Source organism: Varroa destructor, unplaced genomic scaffold (assembly GCF_002443255.2).
Source record: "Varroa destructor unplaced genomic scaffold, Vdes_3.0 BEIS01000002.1, whole genome shotgun sequence".
Classification (NCBI taxonomy): Eukaryota; Metazoa; Arthropoda; class Arachnida; order Mesostigmata; family Varroidae; genus Varroa; species Varroa destructor.
In genome coordinates this window covers 4226041-4244855 of record NW_019211455.1, presented here as the reverse complement: position 1 = coordinate 4244855, position 18815 = coordinate 4226041, and the positions used below count along the sequence as shown (strand labels likewise).

The 18815-nt window shown below is 39.4% G+C and overlaps 3 protein-coding genes across 11 annotated transcripts in view; 1 reads left to right on the top strand and 2 right to left on the bottom strand.

Moving 5' to 3' along the window:
- Window positions 1-6672, bottom strand: part of LOC111245864 (uncharacterized) — a 136695-nt gene extending 130023 nt beyond the window's left edge. Inside the window, exons 1-2 of one of the 2 annotated variants that reach the window (XM_086981002.1) lie at window positions 4693-6672; window positions 4260-4359 (exon numbers count right to left, since the gene is read on the bottom strand). In XM_086981002.1, coding sequence (XP_086837128.1) covers window positions 4260-4308 — 49 coding nt within the window. In that variant the 5' untranslated portion in view covers window positions 4309-4359; window positions 4693-6672. The remainder of the gene's footprint in view (window positions 1-4259; window positions 4360-4692) is intronic. The other variant, XM_022794775.2, reaches the window with a different exon arrangement.
- The window catches only part of LOC111245871 (gamma-aminobutyric acid receptor-associated protein-like 2), a 56333-nt gene extending 49108 nt beyond the window's left edge, over window positions 1-7225 (top strand). For 5 of the 6 annotated variants that reach the window (XR_002671510.2, XR_015321858.1, XR_015321857.1 and 2 more), the window contains one exon: window positions 6670-7225. The gene's annotated coding sequence lies outside the window, so the exon portion shown is untranslated. Of the gene's footprint in view, window positions 1-1756; window positions 1808-6669 lie in introns of all 6 variants that reach the window. The other variant, XR_002671509.2, reaches the window with a different exon arrangement.
- A 2875-nt stretch (window positions 7226-10100) lies between these two features.
- RagA-B (Ras-related GTP binding A/B) lies at window positions 10101-18680 on the bottom strand. 3 transcript variants are annotated; one of them, XR_002671506.2, is made up of 9 exons: window positions 18077-18680; window positions 17292-17391; window positions 14558-14688; window positions 13282-13536; window positions 12362-12484; window positions 12124-12177; window positions 11528-11681; window positions 11137-11304; window positions 10101-10655 (listed from the first exon to the last, which is right to left on the bottom strand). XR_002671506.2 is itself a non-coding variant. In XM_022794784.2 (8 exons), the coding sequence occupies exons 1-8, from the start codon at window positions 18086-18088 to the stop codon at window positions 11207-11209; spliced, it is 927 nt and encodes a 308-aa protein (XP_022650519.1). In that variant the 5' UTR covers window positions 18089-18680; the 3' UTR covers window positions 10101-11206. The 3 variants fall into 3 exon arrangements, 1 of the variants encoding a protein (XP_022650519.1); XR_002671507.2 differs by having other exon boundaries at window positions 10101-10434; XM_022794784.2 differs by having other exon boundaries at window positions 10101-11304.
- Between the last annotated feature and the right edge of the window lie 135 nt (window positions 18681-18815).

Sequence of the window (18815 nt, the reverse complement as noted above, 5' to 3'; positions counted from 1 at the left end):
TTGAAAGTCGCCATTTTACACTAAGGCTCGTTCGATTACCTTAATTTCTTTTTCAATAAAATGCGGTCTTGCACAACCCGATTTCATTTTTCACGAGATAAAAGCGGGGAACGAAAGGACGAGACTTCTTCCATTATGACTACTCTAATATAAACAAATCTAATGATAGGCAATATCGTTGATTTAAGACCATTAACAGTTATATTAGTTAGTCAGTGAAATGAGGTAGCTGGTGTGAAACTAAAAGAGAACGGACAAATGAATTAAAACTGAAGCCGGGAAAACAGACGTGTAGACGGAGTGCGTCCCGCATCGACACAACTTCAGTAGAAGCCGACTGACTTTCTGTTAATAGAAAATGATTTCGTGAGTCGGGCTCAGTTTCAGTTTCATCTAAGCCTCATGAGAGAATAAGACTTACACTACAGTGTCTATGAATTCTGTATACCTTTGAACTTTTTCTGTTAATAGTACGAAATTGCTTCCCTACGGTCGCGATTGAAAACAACACGCAACATCTTTGCATAATTATAGGATGACTACGATATATACCAAAGGGATAATAGATGCAAATAGTTTTTTTCTTTAATACAATCGCTCCTCGGCGTTTAACGAAAAATATAGGCACAATGTATTAATCAAGCAACCTACGAACATCTATTATTTGTCGAACATATCATAACAATTACTTAAAACGGTCTTGTCTGATACGGGATAAGAACTACTAACCGAACCTCAAGAGGGTACCCAGTAGAAATTTCATAAAAATAGGGTAACTAAGAGCTCAAATCAAATCTAAAGCGTTATTTCTAAATACCAGTAACATAATGCACTTAGGAACACTTGATAATGAGCGCAGAAGAATATATGAGCACGGATATGAAGAAAACATTTCCAACTGGCGGAGCTTTTTACAACTATCGAGTTGCCAGCGGTTTCCTTAAAGCTTTGCCACAAATTTCGTATGATCTTGCTTCAACATATCACGTTATTGATGCAACTGCTTCATTGTATTCAACACGCATCACTTCTTCCTTACTCCGTACTCCATAATTATGACAAGAACTATTCAATCATACTATGACTCGCTCCGTTTGCCATGGCTCCTTTGCTAAACCCAGTGCTGCCTGCGAACCAATTCTTTTATGACCCAGCGTTAGATGGTTGCATCTCAATGTCATTTAATGAAGGTGACTATTGATCATTGTTCCCGCTACAGCGCACCGGGTAATCAATGTGTGTGCCTGTTGATTAGAGAGATACGTGCTGATGGTCTAAGTACGAATTTGGATATAGAAACACTTCCTTTCGTGCTAAGAGTCAGCCGTCTGAAAAAAATGTCTTACTGCTTGAGTACCGAACGTGAAGCGCGCAAGCATTTCCACAACTAGTCAGCACAGAAACTGCATACAATAACAGGCGACTTCACAGGCGAGACAGTTTTAGTCGTGGTCTTGACTGAGTAACTTTTAGATAGCAATTCATTAATATGTTTACGTAATTTATATGTTTATTTAAACATATAAATAAATATAAAAAAAAGGTCATCTATCATATATATCCTGGTGTACTTAACATGGTTCTTTCTTTCATGAAAATCTATAAATGAATTAACTTGCTTCTTCCAATATGAGAAGACTTACTTGATATAAAACCTATGAAGACCTGTTTGCAAATGGAAATACCCACTGTCGTTTCGGCTCACTGATTATTTGCCCTTTGGCGTACCGAGTAACCCTTAGCATATCTGTTGCAGATACGTGACAATGGAATTTTCTCGCGTCGTTCTTGGTTAACACGTTTTATCGTAAGTTACTGTTCTCAAGTCATAATATGGCCCGGGAAATTACCCAAGTTGATAAAAAAAAAGGTATATTATCAAGATAGGTTGCTCAAGATACACGTTGTGTTGGGACTGGCCTTAAATAGGCCTACGAAACGAAGTCGTAAACAAGCAAATCCGCAAATCTGCTAAATAAATGCAGTAAAACTTGATCGAAATAACTCTACAACAGAGTTACGTGACTCAGCTAAAAGAGATTATAAAAGACATTCCTTTGGCTAATAGAAACTATTTATTGACTTCGTGCTCTTTCAATTAACTAACCAATTTAAACTGTATCTCTCAATCATTAATAGTGTTTTTTTTGTGTATAAGTAGATCTTCCGGCCCTATTTCTATCCAGCAGTAATAGAGGAGCCTGATTTTTTTTTATTCCCGAATTATAGAGAGACGAATTTTCCGTTGTCTGAAAAACTTAACTGTTAAAAACGGTCTCCTGCTCTTATAGCTAGGTTCGAAACAGTAACAGACGCAACATCTGAGCAAACATGAACTGCATCCCGGTTTGAGAGGTCTCAGCCTTTTTTGCCACCGGTCCTGCGTTCTGTTCTATGATTTCGTCTTAGTTCTGAATATATTCATTGTTTGAAGCTCTCGGCGTCTCGATCCCACCTACATCCACTCCAATCATCTTCGAACTTAGAATCAGTTGATCGCACTCGCTGGGTCCACAAATAAATAGCTCAATAAACAAGGGCAATCGCTTAGGCCCCATTGGTGAAACATGCGAGATCAGCAGATGGTTAATTAGTCGAGGACATATTAATATTTTTGCCAATGGCGGCAAAGCCGCAACAGAATGCGACATATTGCTGTTAATCTCTAATGTCACTATGATCATCCTGAATCAAACTCAGAACGGTGCAGCTTAGTGATTCCGGGCTGATTCTGTTACAAATCACCTGGGCAGACATTTTCTCGTTGACGTATGATTTAACATAGCTGGAGCAAATACCTGTTATAATCTATATTTATTGGCCATCAGTTTTGCCTTCTTTATTACTGCGTAGACATGTAATATGGCGTCTGAATACACACAGTTATATATCCTTTCAAAGCTTTCACCTGGCATCAAAACTGCAGGACCAAAGCCCATGCTATCAATACAGATTATACTGAATAATAGCAAACGGTGCCCAACACTTGCGCAAGATCTGAGCCGATTCTGATAAAGCTAGCAATCAGCTGATTTTCAAGGTCTTGCTTGATCAAAAAGAACATATCAGCACAGATACGAGCATTTACGATTGCATAACACCTAGCCTAGGTGAAAATTATATGTTGCCTAAGACTAGGGTGATTACACCCCACCGCAACCAGTCTTTCAATAAATTAAGCTAAGTATTTCCGTGATGCTTCGAGGAGGTTCTTGATAAAAAAAAAAATACACTATTCATTAAACATATTGGAACAACCAGTGCACACAAATTGATTGAAAGTCTTTCCAACAATCTCGTAGTAACCTTAAACTAATACATATATCACAATTTGTGTAGAATTATCGTTCGCTGTCGTAACATCTGGACCGCTTCCGACGACTATGGCTACGCGAATTATATCATAGTCGTAATACACGGGCGAGTTGTCATTCCACGCTTAAACTTTAAAGCTGCCCAGAATAGGACAATGTGGGAATAAATATTCGGTGAAATACGAAAAGTGAACCTAACACGACTTTATTTGTCGTCTTGAAATTCCTATTTGCGGTACATTTAAATGGTCTTTTTTCCAGTCCATTAAACAGTTAATCATTCTCTACCCATAGCTTCTGTTGCATGTAGCAAGAAACATTACCAACGCGGAACAGCATTGTCTATCTTGAAATATGCGTATCTATACTCACGACGTATTTACGAAAGTTGGGTATGCGTCGATTGCTCAGCGTGTTCATTTACTTCAACACTGAGCGGCATCGAACCGTGACTGCTGAGGTATATAGATATGTACTGTGAGGGTATATAGATTCATAACGTCTTACTATTCATCAGTATCGCATAAGCTGTTTGAAGAATACTGGTTCCACCAGGCCGTTATTTTTCCATGGTAAAGTATTTATATACTTAAGCAACTAAAAACATGCCTGCAGTATTAATGAAACGAATGTTTTTAGCAATAAACCCATTAGGTGAACTCTTCCCTAGTTATTACGCTCAGGTTATTAGCCGGGTAACTAACACGCGGTAACTTTAGCGCCCGTCGTGTCCTTTAGCGTAGGCCGACGGCGTTAGCAGCCAATAACCGGTGGCTGCATGGATAGTGCATTGCGGCGTTTGCAGTAGCGGCGACAGTGCTAGCCTACGATTCATCATTTTTCTCTACTATCTAGGTATTATTAATAGCGCGTAGACAATTATACTTTGGCCGCTTTGCTTACCACGCGCTTTTCTTTACGTTCATACTGTCTTATTTTACCTACCGAGATCGACCGGTCTCCAGCGCATCCTGCGAGCCTTCTTGCCGCCCATGTTTCGCCTAGCTGTTGACAACTGTTGCTTCTGACTTCGGAATCAAACGTTCTAATGTAACAACATCAACAGTGATACAGGCTTAGTCACGAACATACACACACACACAGTAAATATGATCCACTGAAACACTGTGAAAAGGAAGGACGAAAAGTAGTCTTGTGTACCGTTTGTGTCAATGTTTTAATCCCAATAAGCTGAGTCGCGCACAACGAGAAGCAGATTACCTCACAGACTTTACTCTGCTTATCTTATCCTCACTCACTCACTCAAAAGAGGGATGATCACCTCAATGACCACCCGAGGCCATACATACACCCCCGCTACGTATAAACCCCAGTAGCTGACCGACCGTTTGTACTCGCAACAGGAAATTGTTCTTACCGGAGCATAATTAGCGGCGGCGGCGCGGTGAACTGGCAATAGCAAGAAAGGACCTTGATTGTACACGCAGAGAACAAAGCCTTTGAGCGAATAGTACGAATATGAATTAGATCGAACACCAAGCGCGGGCCTGTTTTCCTCTGTGGGGTGTGTATGCTTACTTTGCGAAAGAACGACCTACATAGACGATTGTATTCTATGGCAATATTACGCGAGTGGATCAGCACGAAATTCTTATGCACAGAAAATAAAAAGTAACAGACAGACGCAGAAACACACAAACAAACGCACATGGAGCACACGTCAAACTTCACCCGGCAAAGGAACGCACCAGGGGCTGCTGGTCCCTTTTTTACTCTCCCAAGCGCGGCAGCAGCAGCTGTAACGGGAGTACCTTGAAATTGGTTGATCAGTAGTCCGGTGATGCTAGTCGCCGCGCGTGCTTGTTGCTCGAACTTAGCTCAGCACTGCTTCCACAGAGAGAAACACACGGACAAGCCACACATATTCACACGTTCCCTGTATCACTACTCAGTAGATGTATATCGGCAACGATAATAACAGCTGGCACAATCACAACGTGCGGGGAACGTTTCTTTGCGACTTCCTTCTGCTGTTGCTTCACCTACTAGTGTCTCGTTTGACTGGCGACGTTCGAACCCGATGATCGCGCGACAGCGGTACAGTCGTCTTCCGTCGTCCTGTCGTCTGTGTCGTTTTGTACTACAGCTACAGAGTCGATATTAAAGGTGACAGTAGCAGCAGCACTAGCAATTGTAGTTATAATGTATCATGAAGATCGACTGTAGCTGCTCCTGTAGCAGCGGAGGCGATAGCGTCGGCGGCGGCGGACGACCTCCACGCGAACCAGCTCACGACGCGTTTGTTACCGCTGTTATTGCTGTGACCGTGTTTGTCTCATTGGCTAGTGCGGTCAGTTTCGACAAATGTCCGACGCCTGTCGGGCAGCAGTAAACGCCAGGGCAGATGGGTGCTGACTTACGTTGTCAGGCGGACAACTGACCGAAGCAAAGTCAAGCTACAAAGGAAAGTCAGTGAGAACGACAAGTACTACTCATAGCACCGCGGTGGCAGCACCAGCGACGATACCGAGGGCAGCAGCACCACTTCTCGGTGCGACTGCAGCACTTCGTCCATCGCTCAGCTTGAATAGATCTGTACGGCCTATAATTTTCAGTGTAGGCTTTCCTTCATTGCCTTTTCGATCGACCACTAGCGCTGGTGTTGCCTACGTCTGTCCTGTAGTAACACCAAAAATTAGATACATTTTTAGAGAGAACGACGGAGGATGCCGCCAGCAGCGGCACAAGCGACACGGCTACGACAACGCTGGTAACAACGGGCAACCATGGAAACGCTCGGTAGCCGCGCTCCTAGGGGCCTCTGCCTAACAGTCTGCCGCAGAAATCATTACCGCCACAATTTGGTCTTAGTCAACAGACAGAGAGCCCCTCACTACTATGATTAATACAACTACTACTAGTAGTACGACTGTTGCCGTTGTCATTATTGCGGTTAGCGCATATTCAGGCCACGGAGGTGGTCTGTAGTTGACGGCCGCCCGTTATTCGCGGTAGCTCGTTACTATCGGCGCAACGCGGTCCTACTGACGATGGTCGAAGGTGACATGCCGTTGCTGTCTAGTGATGGCTACTCTATTATATCAATATATAGCTTGAGTTCTTAAAAGATGTACACACACACACACACACACATATATAATGTGCCACCTCACAGTATGCAGCTATATATATATGCATTTGTTACCAATAAATATTGGCGTAAGGGTATGTGCTATGAAATGTCTTTCTTTCTCCATATATCTCTCGACCGTTTTTTACCCTTCCTATATACGGCTGTATCAAAACAATCAGTTTCATGCACCGATGACCACAGCTTTAATTTCTATCTTTTTTCGTGCCTCGCGTACTCTGTGCTACTCAAACTATTTTGCAGCATCGACTATTAACGTTCGCGCTTGGTTCGTCTTATATGTTCGACTTAAAAGACAATACGCTCATTCTGACTGAATCTCTCGTAGTCGTCCGAACAGAGGTAGATAGCCACAATGATCGAATGTCTCTCAACACGACACAAAGCGGACGCTAGAGTAAACCGAACGGTGCTTGTTGTGGTGATGCCGCTGCTGCTGCCGCCGCCGCCGCCGCCGCCGCCACTGCCATCGTTAAACATTCGCGCATAGTCAGAGAAGACGAAGACCGACTACAAGAGGGTGTGGGTTAACAGGAAACTATGCCGGTCTGCCTATTTGCCTGCACCTATGTGGATGTGCGTGCCTCGTCGTGACGGAACGTGCTCATCGAGACAAATAAAATAGCAGAAACTCTACGGGAAGAATGGAAAGAGAGGCTTAGAAGATCTCGGTCAACAATAGCAACGGGTATGAGAACACATGATGGCAATCATAAAAATTAAGCAAAGAAGCTATCCGTAATGGCAGAGAATAATCAAAACAAAATGGCTAATAAAACAGTTACTATTCTTAATCAAAGTTTATTGCCACCTTGATCGGGTATTCGTATCGCAATAATAATAAACGTCCAAAAAATGTTTGTGCCAGTCTCAGCAATGGGACAACTATCAACCACCAACAATCGTACTAGCAACAAACTACGATATCTACAGACACAGGTGTTCGACTGGTTAATAGTAATCTTTAGTGTGTCAAAGTACGGTAATAGAAACCTGTGTCGAGTATTTTGGAACGAAATTCCTATTCGTATTGCTGCATAACTCCCCTTCTACTCCGAGCTTACAATCGCCTCTGTGAAATTTAGGCTGCTGGCATAATCGATTCATACCCCGAAATGCCTAACTATTTTCAAAAGATTCTCCAAGGTTTTCACGATCAAAAAAAGTACGACTTCAAGAACAACCCCAAATAATTCCTCAGAACACAACCGCTTTAGTCGGAACTCTGTTTTCGATCGTAGGCATCGATCGTAATCAATCACCAAGTTCAAGAAAACAACACCCATATCTGTTTACTCTAATGAAATTTCGAAATGTCTAGCAAGCTTAGAATCGTTAGGCTTAGTTAGCATTTCAATTTGCGCTCTGAAAATCGATATCCTAGCTGCTCTATATGTCAGCCATTGCCACAGTAAGTAGTCGCGCGCGTGCTGCAATGCGAAACGGTACAAATGACTAGTCCTGCCATAACCTATACGTGTAGCTTCTGATTTCCAGTGTGAAATGAGCGTCCGCCCACGCAACGCATGTCTTTACCTAAGCTGCCAGTAATCGGTAGCATAGGCGCAGCACCTCCGATTAAAAAGATGTAATTTCGACTCGTAAACGGATCGCTATAGCCACGGCTGAGTTTTAATATTCACAGCTCACGCAAATTATAGGTCAACTAAATGACATAACTTTCAGCGCTTGCCATGCCAAGTCAGCCAGACACATGGCTGGCTAATGGCCGCATTCTGAAAATTACTGAGCTGAATGGAATAAATCCAAGAACTAAAGCCGATCATGTCTACTATTCGAGTACTACTTGAGCGGATCGTTGCTGAGTGTCTCAAGGTAAAAAAATTACACTAGTCACATATGCGTGAAATGCCAGCTGCAGCTCTACAGAGCGCGTCTATGCGTTTAGTGGAAAGAACAGGTGAGCTCTTGCGTATAGAACGGAAGGCCACAGATGTATGTCACATGGAGGGGACGATCCGTTACGACGAAAGACGGAACTAAAAGATCGGAACACTCTATCGGATCGCTTCCTCGGCTGGACAGCGAACGCTGTCCAGCCGAAGAAGCGATCCGATAGAATGAAATTAAAGGTCGAATCTGAATTCTCGCTTGACTGCCCCTGCTCGATCAACAAAGTGCATGCATGGTTCTGGCAAAGAAGCAGTGAAATAAAATCAAAACGGCAAACTCATGAAAGCTGCTGAACTCCGCTGTCAAATCGTAGAGCATTCGTTCAAAAATGAAGGATTTGAGGGAAGTTATTTAAAACAGAACAAAGCACCACACGAATGCTTAAGCATCTAATCAATGCTTGTCCTGACGTAACTGCAGTTTTCAGAATTTAGCAGATCTGTACCACAGCAGTAAAGGCAGATCCAATTTCTATTGTTTTTTATGTAGACAAGAACATCGACGGTCAAATGTTTGCTTGTCATTATAGTAGCCACATAGATTTCATCTTTTTTGCAATTTACTGAGCTTTTTCTGAAACTTTTGCCAATATGTACGCCGCCCATGTGGTCAGTTTACTCTAGTACTCGTTAAATTGCCTTCGAATATTCCAAGAATTATAATGAAGAAAACATCTGACGCTTTAGATACCATTTAGGTGCTGCCATTCGACTCTAACGATGTTTCATCCGAACAGCGATATAGCAGTGCACAACAGTGTTACGTCATAAGAAAATAAAAATCGGCACGATAATTTCAAATCATAATCGAACCAAATGATGCACATCTTTTTTACTCTTCTGAGGAATACAATAAACTCTAAGCGACAACTGACTCCATCTTCTTGTTTCTACATGTTTTTTTTCTCTAGTTTTTGTTTATGACTAACTCATCCTTCGCAATGCTAAACCTGACACCATCTCGTTATTTTTGAAAGCAACAAACTCTCCCCTAAGACTGTATGAGCTTTCGAACGGTCTACAGTAACTGATAAACGTGCCAGATGCCTATGGCACGACTTCTTTCGGAGCCGTAGGAGACTCCCTAATAGAATACAGGCGGCCCTATCTAACCATATCTACAGGCAACAATTGAGCTTGTTCACTGCAAACCGGTACAATACTTGGCATACTATTTATAATATACAAGTTATGTTGTGTATTTACAACGCGAGACTAAAAAAAGAATTACCGAATTTGCCAAATTTATATAGGTATACAAGGTTTTCGTTAAGATATTTGAATTATCTAAAAAAACAGTTCTATATTTTTTACGTAAACTCCTTTCCGTTTTTCCACAGAACAGCACGTGCACATACTGCAACATTGTCGCATATCTTTAAAAATTGTTTGGCAAATTATTATTGGCACAGCACATTGCACATTACAAAAGCTGGCTACTCGCACAATTTGCTATGAACGAATAAGTCATCATTTCAGAACGCCTTTCGATCAATGGCAAAAGCACTGGGCGGGCAATAATAATAATACGACCAGTATCGTAATCACAGACCGAACGAAGCTCATCACAACAAACTTAATATCGAGATATACACTTAAAGTATTAAATTAGTAAACAGTATATAGACATACAGTATGAACAGCTGTAAGTAATGTCCTGCTTTTCTTTATTTAACAAACGATGTTGCAATATATAATGGTTAAAAATGACTCACACAAAAAAAAAGCTAATTTTTAGAGAGCATTAATTTAATTCACTGGTTTATGGTTAAGAGATACGAGTCAACCGGTGTCATTGCATTTATTTCCATGCATCTATTGACTATCTACACATCTGTTGGCCAATATCAACGTATCACACGCAAACGCTCATTCCTTTTATGGTTCTTTATTTTTATTACCATATATCATCTTCATAATAACCTACTTGAAAATACTTCGCATATATACACACAGACAGTCACATCTAACAATGTTCGTCGCTATCAGCGATCAATTTCATTAACTTGATTAATTTCTTCTTCGCGACGGCGTCCTTACAATGTTGCTAGTTCGAGCCGGTTTTTGGCCAACGTCAAATAGACCCAAGCAGAGACTGTAGATTTCATAATGAAACAAATACCACCAACCGTGATATATATAGTATAGAGGAAATTATAGGAATAGGGACAGAAACTAAATATTAAATCTAGAGGATCACAGCTAACTGGCAGCTGATACGTTTAACGATTACGAGCCTCGAGACATGTTCACCGATGCCGTTACCATCGCTGGACAGCGACAGTGTTTAGTAGTGTGCACCTAGCTCCCCACGGTCTAATGAGAAAAGAGTAATGTTAGCTCGATACGTTAGAAGATTAAGAATAGAACACGAACAGAGAATTTATATTTGAGTATATCGTCTTTAAATCAACAGAAATGAAAAACTAGGGAGCAGGGTCACCTATGTGATACGTCATTAGATATGCACGATTGCCAGTACAGGCGTTATGACCACATTTAGGCAGGAAATTGTAGTCATATTAAAGACCATCATCAATCCCAAGAAAAGTCCCTCAAATTAAATGAAGTCCCATCGGCTATGTGCTTACGCATTTTTTTTTATACGTGATCCATTTTTCCGACTGCCAAACATCTAGTAACATTCAATCTAAATCCTTAATAGCTCGGGAAAACTTTCGTCTGTCAACGGAAATATTGCCCGATGTTAAAAAAAAACATCTTTACCAGAGATACGTATAGGCATTAGTCAGTATTACCCGAATGACCGCTCGCATCCCACAAAATTTCTTCAGACCTGATTTGTTTGGCTGCTCACGTCATCAACGAGCGTTTTCTGCCCAGAAAACTTCATCCGACACCTTCATTCATTTACGTATTTGGCTTCCTGCACCGGCCCTAACACCATCAAGTTTGTCGAAGTGTCGTTTTGCATTCCGAATGTTCACCAGTACCGACTCGGATGCTGCAAAAAGCGAAATTATAAACCCGCATTAGAACAGGAAAACCTACAACAAGGTACAAAACAATGTAACAGCGTTCATGTGGTTTTTCAATTGCATTCCGATTAGTTTTAGTGCATCAGGCCACAAGGCGTTGAAGTAACCCTCGGTAATATATAGTGTAATTGTTGGAACGATTGTGTTCGCATAACTGGGTTTAAATAGCATAACTGAAAAAAAACTTACGGATTGAAGTATCAGATATAATAACCATGACATAGGTGTTCTGGGTAAACATCTCGATGAAGGCGGCAAATGAAGAGTTGCGTACTTCCATTGACTGGAACTGTGATGCAAGTTTCGAACAGCTCAACTTAAACTGCTTGATGATGTTTGACACCTGGAAATTATTAAACAATAGCCATATTCTTATATTAGTTTAAGACCTCCTTGTGGAATAAAACGACTTATAATTCAAATATTTGTTACAGAGAAATTGCTTGAAAAATCTAACGACGACAATGAGATATACCAGAAATGCACGAATTTCGTAATTATCTACGATAAAAGTTAAGAAAAACCAACAACAATTAGTATAGCGCAGTAGTTGCTTCTATATCTTCGACTATATACAATCTTATATACAAGCTATAATTGTAAAGGGCATCAAAGATTAGAATTTCACTAAGACGTATTTCTTTTTCAAATGACAGCGACTCAGTGAGATTGTGTGACTAACGGTGCCATAAATGACCCAAACCTAATTTGGCTTATACAATAAATTAAACTACGAGCCAACTGCGGTAGCAAAAATAGAATTCTTGAAGTTCAAGTCTTACTACCTTTTCGAAGCGGTGTATATCTGGATGCTCTCGTTGCTGCTGATGCGAAATAATCTGAAATGGCCGTAAACAAATATTTTACTAACACTAAAATCTGGTAAGATTGTCTTCTTAACCCCGTGAAAGTACAACCATATTATGCGCTACTATTTTTGACAAATACATTTGACGTCTTTATGGGAACGAGTGGTCGACTTAAAGGTAGGATAATACGTAATTAGAAACTTCAGCGGCTTACCAAGAACGTAGCCCTTTCGAAGAGCAACACCTCGTCAGCATTGATAATTTTCGTAAATCTGTTTAGACTTCGCTCCAATTTTGCCACGTTTGGCACAAGTGTGTACACGATTGATGACCAAGCCTGAATAAACAATATATTTCAGCAATAATAATTTTGGAAAGACAAACTTTTTCAAGGAACTACTTAGGAGACACCAATTACTAGCCACGAGTTTACGACTGAGCTATAAAAAAAGACTAAATGAGAATTTTCGTTTTGAGGCAGTCAACTAAATGTACTAGCAAATGTTCTTTTATCTTGTGTTCTTAGTTTGCATGATCTTATATTCTTGTTCACGATAATTGCTATCCTAATGTGCAAGTTAAGCAAATTGAGATTCAAACAGACAGGTTAATAAGCTATGGGTCAAGCTAATGGTCACAATTAAAAAAAAGTCATTTACACGCTCTACAAGTGGGCGCATAGCTTTCTATATTCAAACACAGGAGTGGAATAATGTACGAAAATAATGTTCTCTACACTCTCGGTACACGAACATATCATGGTTGAATCAAACGTCACTCAGCAACAATGATAGCTCGAAGCCTACTTTAGTTGACCCCATCGTGTTCTACCTTGATTTGATAACGCATTGGACATCCATTAAGTAGTTAGTCGGAGAAAGACTAAGGACTATTGCTTTGCTTCACTAATATATCAGTCATATTAAGTCTCAAAGGCTTTTTAACTCTACTCCTTAACACAAATTACTTTTAACAAAATATGCACCATTATTCTTTTACATCAATAAATACAAAGGTAGTCAGAAGTGTCTGTGAACAGAGTCGCTAAATTCAAAACAGTGAAAGTTAGAAAAACAAAAAAAAAAATACTGAAAAAGGCTAGACTGAATAAGAATGGAATAAATGGACACATACCTTGTACAGCGTCTCGTCCCATATCGACGTAGAAAAGCACACGGGTAATATCGGGTTTGACAATTTTGTCAGGACTGATACTCGACCCTCAAAAATATTTTGGCGATCTTTCTCCGAAACAAGATCCATTTTGTGAATAAGGCAGAACACTTTGGCTTGCGGACTGTTCGTCAGAATCGCTTCTAGACAACTTTGGTAGTAGACGTTATCTTTGTCGTACTCCATCGAGGAAACGTCGAAAACGTAAATAAGTACCTGCCATCAATGAATGTCAATGGTAATACGTTACGACTTGTTAAGACTTTTCTGTACTACAGCTTTACAGAGCGGTTAACAACATATTGCTTGTATAAACGTCGTATACCATGTTTTTACAGAGGACGGTCTAAATCAATATATAGAGACGGTGATTTAGTCAGTAGTGACATCGAAAATTCTAGTAAAAACAACTGAATATATTTACATCTTTCGTTATTACTAACTGTATACATATAAGATTTTACCTAAATTTAACATTAGTAAAGTGACTTTCTTCATGGGACTTATTGGCTTCACCTAGTTTATGGCCACCTTTTCGCATACATCTGACCCTATCCTTTCAACGGCAGCAGAAACGTTCTCTTGAAGTTTGTTTATTGTACTTGGATTGTTATAGTAAACCTGTTCATCGTCACTCCGTCTGGAGATCAGTCTTTTTTGAAGTGATCTTTTAATAAAGCATTATTAGTTGCGTGGAGGGGTGGATCATACTGCTGAATAATTTTTAAATTTTGTCTGCTGAATTTTTTTAACAGCCTAAAGTGCAAGAAGACCTCAGATCCTTTTCTGGCAGGGAACAGAACTTACAATTAAAATACAAAGGTCAATGATCCCTTCGCCCACGTACCGGACCACATAGTAGTTTTTTGGTATGTAAACTTCTTTCGTATATAGCCTGAGGATTTTAAGTTTGCAGGGATCCACGGACGAAATACAAACTTAGGGAAATTATATGTGCGGCGCTTTCAAAGATAGAACTAGATAGTTGCCAAAGAGTGGCCAAAAAACGGATAATTGCCATGAATAAAACAAAGAGAGTAAATGCATTTCTTTTTTCTGTGGCCATGACTGTATTATAGCATAATATGGATACACTAACGAAATACCTACGTGTGTACAAAACGGATAGTATTGCTACGAAAAATATTAGAAATTATCCTCCGTTTCTATCTAATAATGTTGTAAGGTAATTCTACTATATACGAACGCTCAATTAGAGTATGGTAACAATATTAACCTCAACGTTCAAAAAAATCGTGTCCCGTTGTGCCTGGAAATAGTTCTCCATGAAGACCTCCTGACCTCCACAGTCCCACAAGTTGAGTACAAGGTTGCCAAGGAAACGTACATGAGCGTGCTCCACATCGACTGAAATCAGATCGAGAGATATGGTTATTTTGTTCTAACCGACACAATATGAATTATAAGCGGGCGAGTACTATGAATGTAACACATCTGCAAAACAATATGTATTTTCGTTAATTTGCACGAGCTGAAACAGCACCTAGACATCGGCCAATCGGTCGTGACCCGGTGAAAAGCATTTTAAACTTGTTATTAATAAAGAATATACAAAGTGTGATACTAACGTTTTCCCAAACATTAATTAAGAGGTGTACTGATAAACGATTTTAGTTTTTCAGTTAAATTTGTGGGGCAGAAGTATTGCAGTTCATAAAAATATCCACATATGACTTTCACCTCCAAACTTATTAAAAGTAACAACAAATTGCAAAGAAGGGGATGTTGGCAGTATCGTGATGTCACTAATTTTTTTCTTTTTTCAAAACTTTCTTTTTACGTTTGAAAATTACGGTTACTAGATTCAACTAGTTTATCACTTCCTCGTATGAAAAACGCCGTAGTAACAATACTAGGTATTGTAATCGATACCACTGTTCAACTTGCGACTCATCCGACTCATCAGGATAATTCACCATTGCTTCAATTTATTGGAACCCTCATTACCACAACCAATGAGATATTTCTCACAAATCTAAATCTTTTGATTGTCTTGGTGAGCTTTTTGCATTCGCAATCAATTTTATCCCAATCGTATATATCATACTTATGGTGGTAAAATTTTTTATATCAGATACTTTTTTGATATTACGGATTGAGTTATAATTAGGATTTCTGTGAAAGATCAGCAAATACCCAAGACTATTTTTTAAACGAAAACTTTTCTTTGTTTTTAACACCAATTCAAAAATTTAATACAACGACACTACTTAGAATTCTAGTAGTAAGAATCTCACTCGATCATTCTCATCATCATTCGAAATAAAACAGAAAATAAATCGTGTAAGTCCTTGTCTGAACCACAACATTGAAAAGAGGAAAATAATGAAACTACTGTAGTTTTTAGTGAACACAGTAGTAAAGTATTTAAAATCCTCTCGACCCCGATTTAGATTATAAAATCAGCAGATAAACATAGAATCATTGCGTACACTACAGTCATAGCAATTAGATACAGTAAGCGATTTCGTATTAAAACTCCATGCGGTACTTTCAAGTCGCTTCAATAATTATCATGAAAAAAACGATATGTGTACTCGCTTTTAAAGTGGTTAGAAATCGCTGGTAGTCAAAGATGCCGGAGCGGAAGGCAGTAAAAAATTCAGTACAAATTTCTGGAATATCTCACATTTTTTGTAGCAAAATGAACTTCATGTCAAAAGTATAAAGGTCATAATATGTTTTTGTTTCTGATAAACCTAAAACGTTCGCCATAATTAACACATATATGAGATGTCCCAGGAAAATTTATACACTGTTCAACAGGTCATAACTTTCCTACTGCTCTTTTACTTCATTATGTAACTTACAAGAAACTATGAGTGGACCAGGATGAACTTTTGAACAAGGAATATGTATTTAATAGTACGATTGGAAGAATGATATATAGCTAAAGTACAAAGCTAACATCGTAGGCAGTTTTAGGCAGATAAACCTACGCGACTCACAATTAATCGGATAGATGGAAAAATTGTGGAATATTCTTAGAAAACGTCCCGGAAGATTAAGAACATCAACGAATTTCACCTTTAGAAAAAGAGTACTGAAAAATTATAGTGATACGTCTTACACAAGACGATCAGGTCGTGAGCATCAGCAAGTTAATGTCCATAGCATTTCAAGGAAGTCGCATTCTGACAATGCTACATGCTATCAATGAAGATCATTCAGAGTGAACAGAACTATTTTGGAAAAATTAAACAGGATGCATGGTTTTTGAGAAAACATTTTCTACAGTAATGAGGCTATATTCAAAATAAAAAGCACAATGTGTGGATATAATTGTAGTCTCTGGGCTACTGCAATCCAGGAGAACATTATGTAAATACTAGGAGCTACAGTATGATGCGCCATATCAAGCAAATGATTAATTGGATCAGGTGTTTTCGACAGTACAGTGACCGATGCCACCATGCTAGTTGAATTTACCCCAAGATCTCCTTTATTACGTGTACCAAACGACTTTAATGAAAATGACAAGATTTATTCTTACAGGATGCAATACCTGCCCATTCTCGTCACTATATAAGAACATGCCTTGATGAGAACCTTTTTAGGCAGATAGGCCGAATGAAAAAATTCCCATAAAAAATTCCGCCCCTTTCCGAAAAAAACCGAATCGTTTTCTGGGGATACTTTAAAGATAAAGTATCCCCAGAGTGAGAACTGATAACACTCAAAGATTTAGAAGCAACATTCAAGCGGGGATGTGCCTTAACATCAAATTACGTATTTTGTTGGAGTTATGAATCAATGGTCTACCATTGTCTGTAATATATTAACCAGAACAGCCTGCGGAAGGTGGAAAAATTTGACAGTTCATGTATATCCTTGTGCAGTTTAAATATTAATTATTATTAATATTAAAAATTGAAGTTAAAATTATTCATATACGGAATACGCTTTTTGCGACATATAAATGTACGCGTAAAACGGTAACAGAAACATACTTGTCGGCCCAAGTCTCCGAGTATCCCTGGCGATATAGTTGGCAAAGATAATTGAACGCATGCTCGTTTTTCCAGACCCAGACTTTCCCATCAAAAGTACCTGAAACGAAACAAAAAACGATAATACTTTTTGCTTTTGTATAATGTAAGCACTTCTGAAGCAAACACTAATGGCATAATCACTGTCCGGTCCGAAGTACAATATTCAATACATGTTATAATTTACACTGAAGTTTTAAACACAACATCTGTTAATAGGTGGATCTTATAAAGCCTCTAAGTGTTATACATTTCCAGACAACAGATACCTTTATCAGTAATCTTTAAGTGATACCTGCTTGCGTCTGGCTTTTGTGGATGATAACATGCCTACAATAAAAAATATTGAACATGCATTTTGGTAGTGTCAAAAATTATAATAAGCAATTTATTTAGTGCATTATTTTAATTCGCATAGTGTGTTCCTGTCATCATCTATCTAAGCTTTCAAAATTCTTTTTTCTACAAGTTTCATATGTGCATCATCCAAAAACCCAATCAGTTACCGCGTAATTAATACAGATATAGCAAAATGACCCCCTAAAAACTTCAAATCAATACTTAAGATTAGTTATGTTTACTCATAATACTTGGAGTATTGGTAAATCATGCTGGTGACGCATTGTTCTCCTATAGCAACAGATTTTTATTATTATCCAAGCATGGAGATATGATTGACTTAGGTACCAATTTGCATAGCACAAGGTTCTTTTGCTGAGGCTTAGTGTTCCTAATCATCAACCTACCTTTTTCTTCATGGTGATAAATTTGCGGTCGTTGTCACTTTCTTCTCATTAATATTAGCAGCTAAGCCATTGGTTACAAAGAGACAGTAAATAATAAGCACAGCGCAGAATCGTTTCACATGGATACTTTCACGCACACGCTTTGTCCCACAATTCCGTCCCTTCTCACTAGGTGTGGGTCATTGTAATCTCTATCTAGCTGCCTTTATACCTATCTGTCTGTATGTTTAATACAAATAGTAGCTTTTTATTACAATACCCTCTAGCAGCAACGCCGAGTTACCGACGCCCCTCTCTAAATCACATGTCGCCTAAAAGCTGAACCCGACCAAAACAAAGTGCTGTCTGTATTTAGCGCGGCAATCAAAATCTTACGTCGCGATTAATTACAGATCTTTTAAACTGAGTTGACTCTAAGGGATTCGTTAACATCTTTCGAGATTAACGGCCAGACAGCTACTGCTGTGGGGCACTCCTCGGACGATTCGCTCCCACAACGAAACCAAGTATGCCTATACCCGGAATCGAACATACACCACTATGTATCCATAATACTACTAGGGAAATACGTTACCCACTAAGCTACCACGGGGACTTGCAGAAACCCTATTCGAGCTGCCACAGATATAATGGTAGCAGCAAGAACAACAACTTCCCGTCTTTCCCGGTCGTTCGTCGTGTGTGTCAGCTGATCGGCTCCTTGACTACGACCGTGGCGCCACCTTTTGATTCACATTGT

What these genes read in the sequence shown, in the direction of transcription:
- RagA-B (XM_022794784.2), bottom strand. An exon ending in GGGACGAGACGCTGTACAAG is followed by an intron (nt 12,485 to 13,281) that starts GTATGTGTCCAT and finishes TTGTTTATTCAG; the next exon opens with GCTTGGTCATCAATCGTGTA. An exon ending in ATATACACCGCTTCGAAAAG is followed by an intron (nt 11,682 to 12,123) that starts GTAGTAAGACTT and finishes AATAATTTCCAG; the next exon opens with GTGTCAAACATCATCAAGCA.